General features: G+C 30.7%; 3 protein-coding genes across 4 annotated transcripts; 1 reads left to right on the plus strand and 2 right to left on the minus strand.

Annotated features, from left to right (window-relative positions):
- Window positions 1-567: 567 nt before the first annotated feature.
- LOC107929168 (3-isopropylmalate dehydratase large subunit, chloroplastic) lies at window positions 568-5,053 on the plus strand. Its single transcript, XM_016860537.2, has 15 exons — window positions 568-803; window positions 894-1,028; window positions 1,119-1,289; window positions 1,710-1,862; window positions 1,980-2,048; window positions 2,143-2,259; window positions 2,630-2,704; window positions 2,792-2,869; window positions 2,993-3,088; window positions 3,230-3,279; window positions 3,597-3,651; window positions 3,838-3,969; window positions 4,085-4,132; window positions 4,242-4,400; window positions 4,724-5,053. The coding sequence occupies exons 1-15, from the start codon at window positions 750-752 to the stop codon at window positions 4,862-4,864; spliced, it is 1,533 nt and encodes a 510-aa protein (XP_016716026.1). The 5' UTR covers window positions 568-749; the 3' UTR covers window positions 4,865-5,053.
- A 2,333-nt stretch (window positions 5,054-7,386) lies between these two features.
- LOC107929026 (auxin-responsive protein IAA12) lies at window positions 7,387-9,846 on the minus strand. 2 transcript variants are annotated; one of them, XM_016860350.2, is made up of 5 exons: window positions 9,378-9,846; window positions 9,000-9,304; window positions 7,989-8,106; window positions 7,848-7,896; window positions 7,387-7,759 (listed from the first exon to the last, which is right to left on the minus strand). In XM_016860350.2, the coding sequence occupies exons 1-5, from the start codon at window positions 9,842-9,844 to the stop codon at window positions 7,715-7,717; spliced, it is 984 nt and encodes a 327-aa protein (XP_016715839.2). In that variant the 5' UTR covers window positions 9,845-9,846; the 3' UTR covers window positions 7,387-7,714. The 2 variants fall into 2 exon arrangements, with proteins under 2 accessions (XP_016715839.2, XP_016715837.2); XM_016860348.2 differs by having other exon boundaries at window positions 7,835-7,896.
- A 4,540-nt stretch (window positions 9,847-14,386) lies between these two features.
- On the minus strand, window positions 14,387-16,495 carry LOC107929049 (uncharacterized). The gene has a single exon (XM_016860387.2). The coding sequence runs from the start codon at window positions 16,209-16,211 to the stop codon at window positions 14,730-14,732; it is 1,482 nt and encodes a 493-aa protein (XP_016715876.2). The 5' UTR covers window positions 16,212-16,495; the 3' UTR covers window positions 14,387-14,729.
- Window positions 16,496-19,643: the final 3,148 nt, after the last annotated feature.

Consider the following 19,643-nt stretch of genomic DNA (forward strand, 5'->3'; position numbering starts at 1 on the left):
CGTATTTATCTTTTGGGTAAATTCCATCTAAGGTCACTAAATTATTAATAAGTTTACAATTTAGTCACATAACTTCGAAATGTTACAAAATGGACACCAAGTTTTCATTTAAGTCACTAAGTAGTTAAAATTATTGTCGTATGGCATTTTCTACTTGAATTGTCTATGCCAATTGAAAGCTCTCGTTCCCCTTACTTCTTATAGTTTTTTTTTTCAGAAACACCTTTGAACATCTCAAATCTGCAAACTAGGATCTAAACATCTTTTTTCTCTAATCTTCGACACTGGTCGTCAAACTAGTTTGGATCTAAAGTATGTTCTTCTACTCATTAATGAGTACTGATCCACTATACTGATCGTTAAATCGACGCTTGAAACTCGCTAGTCGAAATTTAAAAAGAATTAAAAGTTCAATGACTTAAATAAAATTTTTTGAATAGTTTAATGACTTCAACAAAAACTTTCAAATAATTCAATGATAATTTTATAAAAATTTAAAATTGAGTGACCAAAACATAAATTTACTAATAGTTTAGTAACTTACCTTCGGTTTTTTAAGATTGAGGTTTTGCCAAATAAGGGCTTGTGGGATCCGTTTCCATATTCGCTCGCTTGTCCTAATTCGTATGCTGGTGTAGTCTGCGCCCGCGCCGCTTGTATTCCCTTTTTCTTTTTCTCGCTAAACAAACAGAAAATCAGCAACCCTCTCCTTTTACATTCTGCGGTAATTTAACTAAGAGCTGAATCTTATGGCGTCTTCTTTGGCTTCTCCGTCCCCAACTTCTTCCTTTATCAGGAACAAGGTCAGTGCTTTCGATTACCCATTTTTAAGATTTTGATTAGTGTTTAATTATTTTTTATTAATAAGTAAAAACCCTTTTTTTAATGACCAGAAAGATTTGGGTGTCTCTGCTTTCCCTTCAACATCTCAAATCGCCATTCAGAAATGTAAGAAACAAGCTTCGAAGAAAATCGTCTCAGTCATGGCACCTCAGCAATCAGAGCGTAAACCAGCGACCACAGGCTCTGTTAGTTCCTTGTTTAACTTCCATTGTTTCATTTTCATCGATTGGTTAATGGATTTGTATTGATTTTAAAAAAATGGGGTTTCTTTTCAGGTGAAGACTGGAATGACAATGACGGAAAAGATTCTTGCAAAAGCCTCTGAGAAACCACGGCTGAGTCCTGGTGATAATGTTTGGGTTAATGTTGATATATTGATGACACATGATGTTTGTGGTCCTGGTTCCATTGGTATCTTCAAGAAAGAATTTGGTCAAAATGCAAAGGTATTCATTTGCTATATTACTCTCTTTTTCCTTTTTTTTGTTGTTGTTGATTTTAACTCTTTTGTTTTCTCTTAGGTTAGTTTTGTGCATAATTGAGCTGTTTTTTATGCTTGTTAGATTATAATTAGCCTTTTGAGTTCACAATTTCACATAGCATTTCAAAATTGAAATTTGTGATTTCATGAAGTAACAATAGCTATGTCACTGTTGTAAGCTTCTTCTTGTTCTTCTCAATTGAATGCATTTTTGAAGATTGGAAACTGATTTTGGTGATTTCTCTTACAAGTTTTTTCATTTGCCAATGAAGTACTTAGGTAGTGTAGAGTCTTCATCCTTGTATTTTTGCATTTAATTGTGTTCAAGCTGTCTATTTGCAGTGGCTGAATTCATTAACTGTTTACTATTATTCCGGTATTGAAGGTTTGGGACCGTGAAAAGATTGTTATTATACCTGACCATTACATATTTACAAGTGATGAACGCGCAAATCGGAACGTAGATATTTTGAGGGATTTTTGCACAGAGCAAAATATCAAGTATTTTTATGATATAAAAGATCTTAGTAATTTTAAGGTATGACACTTTACCTACTTTATCTCGTAATTCATTTCTAGTCCAATACTCTGAGAAACTAGGGGTATATTCTCTGTTTATTTACATAAAGCTGAATGCTAATTCACAACATTGTAGGCAAACCCTGATTATAAAGGTGTATGCCATGTTGCACTTGCCCAAGAAGGTCACTGCAGGCCTGGAGAGGTAACAAATCTTTACCAGAATTTTTGAATTGTAAAACTTAAATTCAGGCCTTATGCTCTTGAATTGCTGTTATGTTTTTTATATCTGCCTTCAGGTTTTGTTAGGGACAGATTCTCACACATGTACTGCTGGAGCATTCGGTCAATTTGCTACAGGAATTGGAAATACAGATGCAGGCTTTGTCTTAGGCACCGGGAAGCTTCTGCTCAAGGTTTGTTAATTATTCTTTAAGGTTTCACTTGATTAAGCGTGTATTCCTTTTTTTTTGGGGGGGGGGGAGGTTGCATTGGCTACGCTTGTTAGTGTTATGCTTCCTGTAGAATTATTGACCCTTTTTTTATGGCGAATTGGGAGTTTAGGTTATCCAACTATAATTGAAGGATTTTTGACAAAGCTCTAGCTCTTTGATGGGTGATTTTCTCCTTCCTGTTTTCTGCTCTAGGCTTCTAGTTTGATTTGATGACTGTCTTGGCCTTTCCTTCTGTGAACAAATATGAGGATTTTTATGAGTTGAAGGACGATACTTGCAGAGTTGCAATTTATTTGGTGGTATAATACTTACAGGTCATGTTCAATTGCAGGTTCCACCAACATTGAGATTTGTGATGGATGGTGAAATGCCTCCTTATCTGCTTGCAAAGGATTTGATTTTGCAGGTAAGATCATATACTTTTAGGCAATCATTTCATTTTTATATAAGTTTGGTCATATGATGTTTTTCTAAAATGGTTCCCATTGAGCAGATCATTGGTGAAATATCTGTAGCCGGTGCAACATATAAAGCCATGGAGTTTGTCGGAACAACGGTTGAAAGTCTAAATGTAAGTGAACTTGTAATGTTTCATAGCTGTTAACATTAGGTCCTTAAATATCTTCTCAGCTAGTTTGATTTCTTGCTGGGAGAAATCATGAATTTAATTTTCTAATTTACTTGTATTGGATAGATGGAAGAACGGATGACGTTATGCAACATGGTTGTTGAAGCTGGGGGAAAGAATGGAGTTGTTCCTGCTGATAGTACTACATTTAAGTACCTTGAGGTGAGAGCAAAAATCATTGAGCGTGTTTATCCAAATTCCCTACTTGGATCAACATCTACTCTTGAACAATGTTGATTTCATTTAATGTCTATTGCTGCTTTCATACCTAGCTTACGGATTAATATCTTTTGCTTTCTATAGGGTAAAACATCCCTGCCATATGAACCAGTTTACAGTGATGCACAAGCAAGGTATTGTGATTAAAGGGTTAATAAAGAGTTCATGTTCTTCTTATCATGGTCTTGTTTGCTATTGGTTAGTATGATTCAATGGGAGACTGGTCTCATTCTTCTTTGAGTTATCACTTAAAACGAGAACTTATAGCCAAATAGGATTGCAAATCCTAGTATATGCTACTGTGATTTCTACCCGCATATAACAGTATTCTAGACTGAAATAGGATTTGGTTTTATATTCTATCGTGGTCGATATTTACTGTACTGTTTCATGCTTGGAACTGTATTGAGATGAGTACAATTATGATTACATCTTCTCGTCTGGCTTTCAGTTATCTTTCCGAGTACAGATTTGACATCTCAAAGTTGGAGCCCTTGGTGGCTAAGGTGAGTGCCTGTATAAGTGATGAGCTCTTTTTTTATATACACCCTCGCCCCCATCTCCCTGTTGCTTTTGCTCTTTACTAAAGTTTATCTTGTAAAAGTTGCTTTTATCTCTATCTTCGCCGTCTTTTTCTTCTCTCGTGTATGTCTGTGTGTACAATGGAGTGATCTGTTAAATCTATTTTGCAGCCACATTCTCCTGATAACCGTGCTTTGGCAAGAGAATGCAAAGATGTTAAAGTAGACAGAGTTTATATTGGATCTTGTACTGGTGGTAAAACTGAAGATTTTCTTGCTGCTGCTAAAGTCTTTCTAGCTTCAGTAAGAGTCATACATTCCCATTCCTTATCCGTAGAGCTCATATATTATTGCGTAGTTTATGTACAATAAAGAAACTAAGCTGTGGCTGATAAACTTTAATTTGCTTGACCTGCAGGGAAAGAAGGTCAAGGTTCCTACATTCCTTGTCCCGGCTACACAAAAGGTGCGACTCAGTATCATCAATATTAAAACATCCCCCAGTTTTCAATTAGAATCAACGAATAAAGAAGTAATGATAAAAAAAAATTGCTATTAACTGTTAAAATTGGCAGGTTTGGTTGGACTTATATACTCTCCCTGTACCCGGATCTGGTGGGAAGACATGCTCCCAGATATTTGAAGAAGCTGGCTGTGACACACCCGCAAGCCCTAGCTGTGGTGCTTGTTTGGGTGGCCCGAAAGACACATATGCACGTATGAACGAAGCAAAGGTAATTAGTTCTTAACCCTGAAATATTACCTTCAAAAGCATTAGATTTGTTTTCCCATAGTTTACTCCCTATATTACCCAAACTTTTCATTTCCCAAAGTACCTGGGTTTGACATATATTCAAATACGTGTACACAAGAGCTTGAACCTCCAAATATATGGAAAGAAAAGCATAGAGCATATTTTTGTTAAATGTATATTCATATTTGACACAGTTTGCTTTCTATAGTTTACCCCTATGTTCATGTTCAACATATATTCAAACAAGAGTACGAGAGTAGGAGCCCTAAAAAATTGAGAATTTTAATGGAATCACCATTGCAGGTCTGTGTCTCAACAACAAACCGGAACTTCCCTGGTCGGATGGGGCACAAAGAAGGCCAGATATATCTTGCTTCTCCGTATACAGCAGCTGCATCAGCTTTGACCGGTTATGTCACCGATCCAAGAGAGTTTTTGCAGTAAGAAACTTGAGTAATTGTTTTGTAGGTTTAAATGTATGGCTCATATGAATAAACTATAGGTTGAAAAAAGAACCAAAAAAAAGAACTTTTTGTTGTATCCTATTTTCCAATGGATTCATGCAAGAAATGCCAAGAAAAACTTGAATCTCTCTTTCGTAAGCTTTCATAAATGAAATTGTTGTTTGGACAATTCTTGTCATTATCATGTCGAGTATATTACATGTTTAATAGTTTAGGGATCTAAAATTATATTATCCCTTCAGATTATCTATTGCCATATTCGACAAAGTGTAAAGAGATCATGTAAGGGTAATTAATCTATCCATCTTTTTTAGTTATTTTATTATTATCTTAAAAGCAAGTGGTATCAATTTCAATCCGCTTGTCGATGTTTTTTACTCTACTAGCATAATAATTCATCATGTAATGGAAAAAATATAATTGTTGATGTTTGAAGTTAAGTTGTGCCACTTTGGCACTTGAATTTAACAACTAAATTCATTTTGGTATTTGATCGTAAAAGTCTGATGATGTAGCACTTTGAGCTTATGTTATATCATCACTTGAAAATTTAAAAAATTATATAAATTTTCTAGTAGTGTGTAATAGTCTTAGAGTGACATGTCTTTTGATAATTAGACCGGTGATTTGACAAGTTAAACCATTGTTTTCTTATTCATCCAATTTGATTGGTTCAACTAGGAAATCAATAATAATTAAATAACTAATTAAAAATTTTAAGATTAAATGAATTTAATTGTCAAGTTCAAGAATCAAAATAGACCCAAAATATATAGATACTAAAATGGACCTAATTGTCAAATTAAATTCCTAATACAATATTATCCCATCATGTAATGATCATCAAGAACACATCTCCTTTCGTCATTTGTCCCACGGTACAAAATTCGTATTGTACACCACCACCATATATATATATATATGAACCCGACAGCACAAGGTAGCATCAATGACCTTTTTACTCTTTGAAATGTCCAAGTACTCGATTGAACATATATAATTGCCAAAACCACCCTCTTCTTCTTTTCTATTACATTAGAGGCAATCAACAATGTCTTCCTAGGATTATATATATAGAACCTTTCCAGCTGTTGGGGTTTCCATTGCTATTATTTGTTGTTTTGAATGAGCCTACATAAAAAAAACAAGCTTAAAGTCATTAAACTATTACTAAATTTTCGTTTTAGTCATTTAACTTTAAAAAATTACAAAATAATCACTAAATTAATAAAAAATTATCATTGGAGTAACTGGACTGTTTAAATCATTGTTGTATAGCATTCTTTATTTGCACCGCCTGCACTAATCGAAAGCTTTCATTCTCTTTCTCTTCTACAGTTCAACTTTCTTTTTTTATAAAACAGTTTTGAACGTCATGAATTTGTAAACTAAAAATCTAAAATGTCTTTTTTTCTAATCTCTTACACTGGCTATTAGATTCAGATAAACTTGAATCTAAAGTATGTTTTTCTACTCATTTATTGGAACTTATTCTCAATGACTTAAATAAAAACTTTCAAATAGTTCGATGACTATTTTAAAACTTTTTAAAATAAAATAACCAAAACATAAAATTACTAATAATTTTAATAATATTGGGTGTAATTTACCCTAATATTTAATTTCCATTCAGACAGCTAAAAGGAAGAGAAAAGAAAGTAATAATGGGAATGGGGAGACCTACCATTTTTTAATGAAGGGCTTGCAATAAGCAAAGAAAAAAATAACAATGATTGCATAATCTTAAATCACCTAAATGTGTTCCATTTTTCATCAGCAGCAGTATCTTATACCTCTCTCATGCCTTAGATTACATTTGATTGAATCAACCACCAAATATATGTACATATATATATATAACAACCTTTTAGATAATGAATCAGACCCCTTGCATAATTTTTGTTAAAATATGACATAAGTCTCTATATTCTTCATAAATTTAGAATTTAGTTTCTATATTTTTATTTTTAGGAAATTTAATTTTCTATTTTTCATATTTCAAAATTTAGTTACATGCCTATTAAGTTTTTTTTTTTTGAAATGTCACACCAACAAATTTATTAAAAAAAATTACAGTGTTAACAATTGGACCTAAATTTTGAAATCTGAAAATAAAGAGGTTACATCCTTAAAACTAAAAAAATAGGGGCTAAATTTTAACTTTGTGAATCGTACAGACCTATGGCATATTTTAACCCATAATTTTTTTCATTCTAATGCCGAAGTTTTAAATTTTTTGGGGTTAATATATTTTTTGATACCCGAATTTTTTTTGTTCGGGTTAAGCACATGAGTTTGACTTTAATGTAAAAATAGGTACTTGAGTTTAATTTTAGTCCCAATTAAGTTTCTAGGTTTTTACTAGAACATACATGTCAAATACTTATTGATCTATACGATATTCTTTGGAACACAATTTCGAACACAATACGATTACATAATACAAAAAAATAAATTCGATATATCAAATTGTTGCATACCAATACTATTGCTAGTAACCAAAAACAAAAACACTCAGAACCTTATATTAAATGTAAAGCATAAACAAAACATAATGGAAAACACTAAATATCAAAATCACACACAAGTTGCAGCAAAGCTCAAAAAAAACGCTCCTTTTTTTTTCCCAGTACTCACATATATACAGTATGTTGAAACACATCAATTCGGTCGAAAAAATTTATATTGATTCGAATACGAAAACAACCATCAATTTTCTTTTCTAAATTCATTTAGCTTTTTGTGTTCAAACTGTGGAATTCTTTTCTTTTTTTTTTTGTTTATACGGAAATTTAAATGGCGAATTGTGATGTCGGTCGATAATGTTATATCAGTTTACTTCTTTGAGTTCGGTTCCTTTCGTGGAATCTCGGAGCTGCAACAGATGAATAACAAGAATAAAAAAGCGGTAAAAATCAAAAACCGAAAACCAAAAAGAAAAAACTTTTACCAAGTCCATTAACCTCGGAGGTCTTCATGATTCGGAGCCTTCGAACTGAGGTGAGAAACATCCTAAAAATACAAAAAAAAAAAAAACAGATTACAAACAGGGAAACATCAAACTAGTTTTGATTTCATTTTTCGGATTTAAAAAAAAAACATACATCCATGGAACATCTCCTACAAGCATCCAATCTCCCTCTTTGTCTTCATAAGTCAAAACAAATTCAGAGGATCCATCCAAAAGCTTAGATGGCATTGTTAATTGTTGCTTCTCTGCACCTACACAAAGGAAATGTCACGTAAGAATCAAATAGGAGGTCAAACCATTTCAATTTAACCGGTTTAATTACTTTAAAAAATAAAAATAAATTAATAATAATTAAAAAGTTGAATACATATATACAAATTAATGGACTAAAACATAACATAAAAAATCCAACAATTTTTATTAAAAATTAAAAACTAATTTTAAAAAATTGGGTTTTTAAATTTTAACCGATTTTTTCAATTTTCTATTCTTTTACTAGTTGAAAATGATTATGACTATTTCTGGTTATATGTCATTGGTTGGACCACCGATTAAACTAGACATGTTCATAGATTGGACTATCTTTCCGAGCTTGAAGACCCGCCTAAAATTTTAAAGTATGTGGGCAAAAAATTAAGCCAATTTAAAATATGGATAATTCTCAAGTTCAAACATTCTAACCCCAAACCTAACCCAATTTATTTTTTATATTTATAATATATTATATTATGTTATATATATAATATATATAATTAATAACACATAAAAACTAAATTTACAATAATATATAATACTATATAATATAAACATTAAAAAATTTAAGGTACCTAATATAAAATTTTAGTAAATGAAAAATTATAAAATTAAAATAATATAAAAACTTTTAAAAAAACTCAAATTAATATGTAGAAATATAAAATAGACTTAAATTAATTTATAAATATGAACGAAATTAAACAAAAAAATTAAGTCTATATTTCAAATTAAAAACATAAAATATATAAATATCACACTTAATCTCAATCCAACTTAGTCCGATAAGCATAAACACTTTTACATTAAATTAATTTATCCGGTTTTAACTATCATGCTAAATACTTCAATTTTAGATACCATTGCATAAAGCTTCGGGTTTAAACTTTACCGGCGGATCTGACGAACATATTTTCGAGTGCTGAAGCCAAACTATGATAAGAAGAATGAGCATTCAAATCCACTTTCCTTCCTATTCGAATGCCATCCATATTGACTTTAATAAACCCAATATGCCCTAAATTTTCATTGGGTTTTTTCTGCTTTGAACCATCTTTTATAGCTTTATCTTCTTCTTCTTCTTCTTCTTCATTAATCCCTTTGTGTTCTTCTTCAGCTCTTGGAGCTTTAGCTTGGTTATTATTAACCAAGCTGTTCATCCTGTAAGACCTTATGGGTGGCCATCCGACAACTTGACTGCATTCAAAAACATGGAATTTACGTTAAGTAAATTAATTTCCTTTATATGTATTTATGTATGTATATGTACCTGGTAGCAGTAGGAGAGCCACCGTCATGGGGGACAGATTGATCGGCGGCTCTTTTGGTCCCTGAAACGGTAACTGAAGGAGGAGTGCCGCCGTTCATGGAAGCTCGACGAGGAACAGGGAAGTCTTTGGCAGTCAAGATTCTACCACTAGCCTTATTAATCTTCCCTGTAGGACCACCAATGCTCAGCCCTAGTCCTAGCTCAAGCTCAGTCTCGGCTAGATACGAGCTTGCCTCTGACATTGCTGACTCATTTGTTGAAAACCCAGAAGAACCACCGCTTCCGCCTCCGTTGGCTCCGCCACCAAGTAAAACTAAGCCACCTTCCATTACAAGAAAAAGCAAGAAATTATAAGGGTTTTGGGTGAGGTGAAGAATTAAAAGGGAGAAGAAGGTGGTGGAGGGAGTGATGATGATGGGACCCATATGTCCCCTGGTGCGCCCACCACCTTCACCATTTTCAGACATGATCATATCTGTGTTCTTTTTTTTTAATCAATTATGTCTCTTTAGAATTTATGTTCTTTTATTATTTATAATTATGAAAGGTGTAATAATAAATTTAGTTATTTGTTTTGTAATTTTAGTTTTATTTTTTGTTATTTTTTATTATTTTAATTCTCAATCTTTAAAGTTTAGTTAAATTATTCTTTGTTAGATGAATATATTGATAAAAATGTTAAAATTTTAATGACTTTGACATAACAATTTGTATGATAGTCCATGTGTATTTCATAAAAAATTTAAAAAAAAAACTTTTTTCAAATTCAACAAAATTCAAAAAGTTAATATTTTTTTGAAAAAATTATTCATGCCAACAATGAAATGCATATAGACTGCCATGCTAGCTACTACATTAATTTAGTCAGCTTTTCTAACCCCATAAAAGTAATTTGAATAAAAATTGAAGGATGAAAGCTAAAATGATTTTAAAAAAAATTAAAGTGACAAAATGAATAAACATTATAGGCTAAATTAATCATTATGCTTATATTAATCTTATATATTAATTTGACATAATTTGATATCTTTATTTTTATATAGTCTACCTTTATAACATCTTTAGTTAATTCAAATGATTAATATAGTTAATCATTTTAGTAAAAAATTCTATATAAATTTTCTAAAAATTACCATTTCCAACTTTTTATATTGACATGAATTTTTTTTTTGTATTAGAATGGGTGTTTATAAGAAAAATTCACATTAGCATTTCAATCGGAATTATTAATGGTGTTAACTATTTAAACTAACTAATACTATTATAAAAATAAAAGTAAAAGATCAAATCATGTCAAATTAAAAAAAAAAAAAGCGAACGAAACCTTAGTAATGCTGGTAAAATTTGAGGACGTAAACATTAAGTGTTCAAGTTCTACCTTATAAAAATTATAGGTGGGATAGTTAATTGAGCCTAGTTAGTTAGCTTAACTTGAATTAAGCTATTCAATTCAATAACTGAAATGCGATTGAAATTGTAGTTCAAAAATATATGTAGGGATTAAATGTTAAGATTGAGTATTGTAGAGGGACCTAAAATAAAATTTAACCGTAATACTGAAATAATAATAAATATTTAGGGCATAAGTTGGTAACTACGAGAACTCCTAGGAAGCAGTCTCTGATGTCAACTGTCATTTTATGCTTTTTCAGGTTAAAGTATGTTTTTATTTTTCATATTATATACTTTTGTTTATGATATTTTTCTTAGCTAGAATTTAACTTTTTTTCTAATTTATGTATTAGTTATTTAAGTAAAATTTTAAATAATTATATAATTTGAATTATATGAAAGTTTTTTCTGTTAATAATCTCATTATAGATTTTATTAAATACGTTCTTTTTGATACAATAATATATTTTAGTGCATTCGAATCCACATTCTTTTACATTAATAATAACGCTCATGTCAATTAAACTAAAAATAATAGATTTAAACATTATTTTTATTTTTATAAATGGGGTTAAAAATACATAAAATGTCTTTTTTTATTTTTTTTTATTGTAAGGATATGTGTTATCATATAATAATATTGGACCAGGTAATCTTTTTCTCTTTGAATTATATTTGTTTAGTACTTACCTTTATTTTCTTTAATATATAATTTAAATTTACATGAGAAATAATTATTCAGTTTTTCCTCATAATTTTACTTTATTTCTAAATTAAATATTTATAATGTTTAGAAGGTTCCATGGTACACATCATGTGTTATAATTAATATGGACAATTTACCTTTTGAAGAAGTCTCCTATATGGTTACTTTTGATTTTGTCTTTAGAAATTATAAAATTGAAAAAAAAAATCAAAAGAAAGCTCTTAAGTTGAAAAAGTAATTCTAAAACATGCTTTGTGACCTAAAAAAAATACATAATGATTAATGAAGGAAAAAATGGGATTAACTAACATTAGGAAGATGTAATCAATGACAAATGCAGAAGCAATTAATATTTATACTTTTTTATTATCAAAACCCAATATTCTTTATGCTAATTATGATACTCAAGTAAAAGTAGGAAAAAAAGTAATTTTAATTTGACTTGATTAGTTGTTTTTAAAGTTGTTTATGGGTAAGCTCAAATCGTAATTCGGTTTTAAAAAGAATTTTTAAATCATAATTTTTTTGAGGTTAGTTTGGCACGATTTTTTAGTTCGTTTAATTGATTAAATTAATAAAATATTAAAAATATATAATTTTATATTAACATATTTTTATAATTTAATTTAATTTTAAAAATATTTTTTATTTAAATTAAACTTGATTCAATTCAATTTGATTTTTTATGTCCAAACTTAATCAAATTGTATAAAAATAAGTGAGCCACTTAAATCGTGAACAAATTTAGCTACAACTTCTTTCAAATTAGAATAAAGATTTTGTTAAAAAGGATAATATAATTTTATTTATGCATATTTTTATAGCATTTATTGTTTTATTTTTATGCTAACAAGCTCGTGAAAGACTTGATTATATTAAGAACTTAACTAGATATAAATTAAATTTTAGTGATAATAAAACTTTGCTGGGAGTTTGGTATGTCTTTTATTTTATTAAGACTTCTAGTGGATTTATGAGGTAAGAGTCTCTCATAATGTCAAAATAAGAGAATCTATGTGAAATCGAAGAGTTTGTGCATGATTTGACTCAACTCCATAACTTATGGCATGCTTGTTTTAGGAGGAAAATGTTTTCATGTTCATTTTATAGTTCGGGGCAAGTTGTGGCCTTTCCCTCTTTAAAAAAGTAAAATTATCTTGTAATCCCCCAAAACTTTAAAAATTACAAATTAGTATAATAGTAATTTTATAATTTAGCCCCTCAAAAAAAATTATGATCCACCTCTGGCCTCCCTAAAGCAATTTTCTAACTTTGGTCATGTGATTCATGTGATTAATTTTTTCAGGATTCGTGGTTACCCCTCCGATCAACATTATACCTAATATTTGAAACTAAATTATATCTCTTGAAATGTAATTTATCTTTCCACTAAATCTAACATTCTTTTTAATGATTTTTTTTTGTTGGTTTTTAAAGCATTACCATTCATTAATTACAAAATTTTTGAAATATTATTTTTAACAAAATGCTGCTAATATTGGTTAACCATTTATATATGATTAAAAGAACAGGAAAGAAATAACTTTGAAGGGGGAGAAAAGCATAAAGTTGGTATTCTTTTTTCCCTATTTGCCTAAAAAATATGGAACCAATGGCCATTACCTCTGAACAATGTTTGTCCTTGAAATAATTAAGGGAAACCCTTTTCCAAAGCTTAGGTATTGTGTGGGATTGGAACTTGAGACCACAATGTTGTGTTTTTGGAGCCATGAGTCCCTCTATATTGTTTAAAATATTTAAAGCATCTCTACCCCATTTTATTATTTTTAGGTTAAAAGGGTATATAACCTTTTTAATTTTGATTTTTAAAAAATTAATTTTCTTTAAGAAAAATGCATTTAATTGAGTCTTTAAAATTTTAAATTGCATAAATTAAGTTATTTGACAAACATTTTTCGTCTTTGATTGTTACATTGTTAATATTACTATTAACGACGTTGACTTGACCCTCCACACAACGTGGTAGTGCCATATAGCAAAAATAATTTATACACATTTTTTAATTGAGATATTTTCACATTTTTTAAAACTTTACAAGTACGATTAATAAAATGGAAAAAAACTATATATTTATTTTTTTAAACATTTTATTATATAGCTTTAAAGGTGCTAGTATAATTAAAGCATCAATGCACATCTCAAATTTCAAAGAAAAATAATTTTTAATATTTTTTGAAAGGAAATTTTAATATTTTCTAAACTTTATATAATTTAGAAAGATATCTTAAATGATCTAGACATTTCATTCTAGATTAAAAATTTTATATGATATTTATTTTTTAACTTTTTTATTTAACATTTTATAATTTGAATTATTTTTTAAAAAATAATTTTTATTTTTGCTTATGCGGTAAGTGTCATGGCATTACCACTTCAACAACTATTGTTGGCGTGGAGCACCACGACAACGTCGCTAATGGCCACGTCAATGACGTGACAATCAAAGATAGAAAACAGTGGTTAATGAAATTAATCGATACTTAATGTTTTTCGTAAAACAATAATTTATTTTTTGTCAAAATTTAAGAACTTATATACTTTTTTAGTACAAGGATAAATATCAAAATTATACATGAACTTTGATTCAATGTGCAATGTCATATATGAACTTTGATTTTGCGCGATTTCATGCATGAAATTTTGATTTGATTCAATTTTTACAAACCATTAACAACATTAGCGAATCAACACCATTTTAAATTGATATATTGCATACACAAACAATTATATTAATCTAATACGAAAATAAATGTGTATTCATATCTTTAAATATGTACAATTGAACCAAAACAAATGTTATATATATACATATGAACCATAATTCAAGTTTCATGAACATAATTGAATAAAATTAAAATTTATATATCAAATTACACATTAAACTATCAAATTTATCTACAAATTTAATATTTATTATATTGCAAAATGTTTTTATGACAAAATATTCTTAAAATTCAATCAACAACCTTCAAGGTATTCATAACCATTAGCAATACTTTCTCCTTTTTTTTCTCCAAATTACAAAATCAAATGTAAATTCAATAAAATATAAAATATATATTAAAAAAAAAGGGGAAAAGAATGGCCGAACTCAACTTCATCAATCGGTCACTCTTCAAATCTCATTTTTTAGGTTTCCCCATTATATATATCCGAAACATTTAGTTCCACATTTTTCAATTTATGGCCACTCAAAATTCTCTTTCTTTGTCAATTAAGTCCTTTTCTCAAATTCAAATGTAACTCATGTCATCAGGGATGGAGCTAGGGGGACCTCGATGCAAATTCCCCTTTTTTCTACCGGGGGCAGCCCCACCACCGCCGCAAGTAATCGAAATTTCGCACCCACAAATGTTACCGAAACACGAAAACGTGCTGCCGTTGTCGGTGTGTCTTCGAGCATGTCTCGATCGTTTTGACGCCGGAACCGCAGTCGAAACAGAACTCGAAGTTTCACCACCCCGGTCATAAACCGGCGGCAACTCCGTTCTCCATCGTTCTAACTTCGATCGAAGCCCTTCAATGCTTTGATCATCTAAACTCCATCCCAATATTGAACTCTCACAATCATCAAATCTGTTATGGTGCATGTTTTGCGCCACCGCAGCCGCCACTTCTGACGGCGAGGGACCAATTTCTGAATCGGTCCAAACTTTGGTCCCGCCCATTTTCTTTTGGCCACCGTATAACACATTCGGTGACTTCCCCGGCGGTGTTTTCAACCCAATTCTTTGACCATTGATGCCATTTTTTCCGGTATCCTCAAATCCAACAATCGAACTTGATTTTCCCTTTTTTGCCATTTTCCCCGGATCCTCAAATCCATTAACAACCGAGCTTGATTTCCCCTTTTTGACCCATTTTCTTGGATCCTCCAACCCGTTAACAACCGAACTTGATTTCCCTTTGTTAGTATTAAGTTTCCCAACTGTATAATTCACCATTGAACTCCCCCTGGAATTAGTTTTACCATTATGATTTTCGGGTTCGAATCCGAAAACAATTGACCCACCACCGTTAACAACTGAACCACCATTGATAATCGATGAACCTTTCGTTTTAGGCCCTAAATCTAAAGGAAAAACTGAACTCGAATCACTCTTAGTTCGTCGAAGCTTAGGCTTAACCAACGGATGAACCACAACTTGTTGATCATTATCATTGCTATTGCTTTTAGCAGAAGAAACAGGCATCTCTTCTTCACCCATTAAATGCTTATATCCCACCGCCGACGACCCCATATGCAAATACAACGGCATGCTCCTCTTTGAACTATCAAGCAACGCCACCCCAATGTTTAAAATCCCTTGGGGTCGACCCGATGGTCTCCAAACTTGAAGCGCAACGAACGTTGTCCCTAATGAAAATTCTTGCCGACGGTTCAACGGTAAAGAGATATGAGGAATAAGGTTTCCGATAATAGCACGAACAGTCCCGACATGAATATCACGAAACCAATGAACGGCGTAGATTTCAATCATGACGGCGGATGTATCGCCGTATAGAAACTCCTCATCGACACGGAAAATGAACTTATCGTTCCACGTCGGGTTATTATGGCCTTGGCCATCGATTCGAGTCGTGAGTTTCCGCTCTGAATGAACCCAAGCCACAGCGTAGGTTCGCATTTTACGACGACCTACGGGTTCTAAATCTTGCGCAGAGATCACGTTGAGTTCCAAGAGCTGAAACGGTGCCCCATTATTATTATTCATGATTTCACCTTTCCAAAAACAAAAACAAAACAACAAATTCTTTCAAAGAAAAAAAATCAAATATTAAAGATTCTATATTGATCGACGGAGATTTTCGTCGTCATTAACGGTGAAATTGGGCCCGTTTTTCGTCGTCGAAGCCGTCTGACGACGACGACGAGGGGAAAGGAAAGGGTCAATGTTGAAGAGGAAATAGAGGAGGAGTAGAAATTTGAGGGCATTCGGGAAATGGACGTGTGATTTGTGGTAAAAGAGATTGAAACCGTTGTTTTCTAACGTTTTGATAGTTAACAAGAAACGTTTTTGTTATTTTTTATATTTTTTCTTGAAATGAAAATTAATTACAATTATTATTGATTTAAGGAAATGAGAGTTTTGTATAATGTTAATTTATGATTTTCATCCCTATACTATGTTAAACTTTTAAGATTTAATTTGGTAAAAATACCATGGAAGCCCCTATACAATGAGTTAAATTTCATTTTTGCTTTTTCTACTCGAAAAATGAACAAATTAATCCTTGAGCGTGAGTTCAAAGTGCATATTGGTCATTTCTGTTAAAAATTTCATCCATTCGTATTGTTAAAAACTGATGTGGTCGATGGAATAACCAGACAGTGATACGTGACATGTCACATGAACATCATGTTGACATACAATGACTAGTTTTTAGCAGTAGAAATGGATAATTTTTTTAATAAAATGATCGGTTTGCTCTCTGATTTAACTTACATGACTAATTTACCCATTTTTAAATAGATGAGCTAAAATGTAATCTAACTCTTAATATAGGGCTTCCATAGTACTTATATCAATTTAATTCTAATTTGATATTATTTCTTCTACTTTATTAAACTTATTAGTTAATTCGATTCATGTTTAAAATTATAACTTGGAAATATTTTTCTTAAAAATATATTTTTTAATCAATCAAATTGGCCAATTAAGTTTTAGCTTTGTTGGTAACATTGACGTCGTAATGTTCAAAAGGACGTGGATTTGAACACACTTAATCATATATTATTTTTCGGTCCAAGAATTTAGCGAGTTATAAGTAATAGTAAGAATTGTATAAAATAATATTGATATAAAATTTTAATGAGACATATTATTAAGAGAAAATCCTAATCAGTATAGTTAATGATTTTTTATTATTTAGACCGACTAAAGATATTAACTTCCAAATTCAAATATAGCAAAAGGACCAAATCCACAATTTAACCTAAAAAGGGGATGGAGACCGAGTTCAAACCTCCCGTAAATTTGTACTTATTATAATCCAGTTCTCAATAAATATGTAACTTTCTACCATCATATTTAGGCTTCCACATTAAGTATTATTTTAAAATGCATGTTTCACGAGTCATTTTAAAAAATCTAAAAATTTGGGAATTTATTATTTTTGAAATTATAAAAATATTTTAAAAAATCATGTTTGAAATGGATATAGACAAAAAGATAGTTAGATTTGTATTTTTACGTAATTTTTTTATAAATTTATAATATTTTTATGATAATCTATTTATATATTTTGAATTTCTTTTAGATTTGTATGTAATTTCTTCTTAAAAAAGCAATGAAATTAAATTCGAGTCGGTGATTAGTATTGTCGAAACCATTTTTTATTTTTAGAAAAAAACAAAAATTAGTTGTCGATGAAAATTTGGAGTCGCCACCAATTTTTTATTAAGGTGTGAGTGGATCACCTAAAAACGACTTTGGGTCTACGAGTTTTAGAAAAACGGGTTCGGGAGTCAGTTACGTACAAGGAAGGATTAGCACCCTCGTAACGCCCAAAAATTGGTACCAAGTTGATCAATAAATGTCTTAATGTCGAGAGTTAAAAATGCGATCATTAATTAAATTAATTATTAAGACGCCCTCATTTTGAAACAGAAAACATCACACCCAACACGTTAGGGCACGATATTTTATTGCTTCAAAATGAGTTTATCCAAAAAAAACTCGTGTGATAAAACTTAAGAAAATACTTAATTGTTTAAAAATTTATGAAGAAAACGCAACCCAATACGTTAGGGCACTATTTCTTAAATTCCCAAACATTCAATATTTCCTTTATTTTTATTTTTTTAAAATCTTTATCTCGAGAAATCAACGTGTCACATCCAATACGTTAGGACACAACATATTGAATTCCCGATGACAAGTTTTATTTTATTTGATCAAAGAGTAATTCTCGATTGTTGGATTCAACGAAAAAAGTCGGAACCCAATATGTTAGGGCTCAACTTTTTTGAAAATCCTAAATACGAGTATTATCTCTATTTTGAAAAGTTTCATTATTTTTTTTAAATTCGAGTAAAAAGATGATGTAATGCTATAATGTATATATATGCCACGATGATAAATACAAAAATAATAAATAGAACAATGTCATAGAAATAATGCATACAAATAAATAAATAAAACTAATATACATAGAAAAAATAAACAATGACATGCAAAGTATCACATAAACGAGCAAAATAATATAAATGAAAGCACAAATAAATAGCAAAAAATAAAAAAATAAAAGGTACATGATATACACATTAAACTATGAAGAATACACATGAATTTATATATAAAAATTAGATTATTAAAGATTTATATAATCATAATACATAATGCATTTGTGAAAATAGAGAAAAGTAGGAAAATATGATTATACATATAAATTATAAAATACATGTTAAAATAAATAGGTATTTAAGCATTTTCGAAAATACAAAAAAACATAGATATACACATGTTTTTATATAAAAGAATATTTGTTAGGAAAAAAAGGAAAAAAATAAATAAATGAAAAAATAATAATTACATTATTAGAATTAATTAATAATAATAAATAATAATAAAATACTAAATTGAACTGGAATTCAAAATTTTGGGGTAAATCCGCAAATAAATAGAGCCAAAAGGACTAAATCGAACACGCGAATTACATAGAGAGGCTGGAAGGGAGGTTTTCCCTTCTCCTCTAAAACAGCGTCGGTCCAGCAGGGCTAAATTGAATTTGAAAACAAATTAAAAGGGCTAATTTTAAAAAATGAATAAACCTAATTGTAAAATATTAAAAAGGCGGAGGGGCTAAAAGGGCAATTTTCCCCTCCGTATAAAACACGCGGATCCTAAGGCTGGGTCGGGTCGGATTCAGATCAACCCTGGCCTTAAACGGTGTTGTTTTGGGAGGGCTATTTAAGCTAAAATTCGGTTAAAAAAATTCATTTTTCCTTTTCTTTAAAAAAAATCCCTAAAAAAGGCTCTCAACCTTCCCCCTCTCCTCCGGGCACCAGCTTAAGGCCCGGTCATCGGCCACCGCGCCGGCCACCGATCTTCGGGCCGGCACCGCAGTATGCGGTGGCCAAAAAAGGGAGAATCTCAGATCCGGTCTCTCAGAAGCCCCTAAACGCAAATCCAGGCTCAAACCCT

The sequence above is a fragment of the Gossypium hirsutum genome, chromosome D09 (genome assembly GCF_007990345.1).
Source record: "Gossypium hirsutum isolate 1008001.06 chromosome D09, Gossypium_hirsutum_v2.1, whole genome shotgun sequence".
In the NCBI taxonomy this organism is placed as follows: Eukaryota; Viridiplantae; Streptophyta; class Magnoliopsida; order Malvales; family Malvaceae; genus Gossypium; species Gossypium hirsutum.

Coding starts and splice junctions, on each gene's coding strand:
- LOC107929026 (XM_016860348.2), bottom strand. CDS start 9,844: ATGTCTGAAAATGGTGAAGGTGGTGGGCGCACCAGGGGACATATGGGT. Junction 9,305..9,377: donor GGCTCTCCTACTGCTACCAG/GTACATATACAT, acceptor TTTTGAATGCAG/TCAAGTTGTCGGATGGCCAC. Junction 7,897..7,988: donor GTAGGAGATGTTCCATGGAT/GTATGTTTTTTT, acceptor TTGTATTTTTAG/GATGTTTCTCACCTCAGTTC.
- LOC107929168 (XM_016860537.2), top strand. CDS start 750: ATGGCGTCTTCTTTGGCTTCTCCGTCCCCAACTTCTTCCTTTATCAGG. Junction 804..893: donor CTTCCTTTATCAGGAACAAG/GTCAGTGCTTTC, acceptor TTTAATGACCAG/AAAGATTTGGGTGTCTCTGC. Junction 2,260..2,629: donor CCGGGAAGCTTCTGCTCAAG/GTTTGTTAATTA, acceptor GTTCAATTGCAG/GTTCCACCAACATTGAGATT.
- LOC107929049 (XM_016860387.2), bottom strand. CDS start 16,211: ATGAATAATAATAATGGGGCACCGTTTCAGCTCTTGGAACTCAACGTG.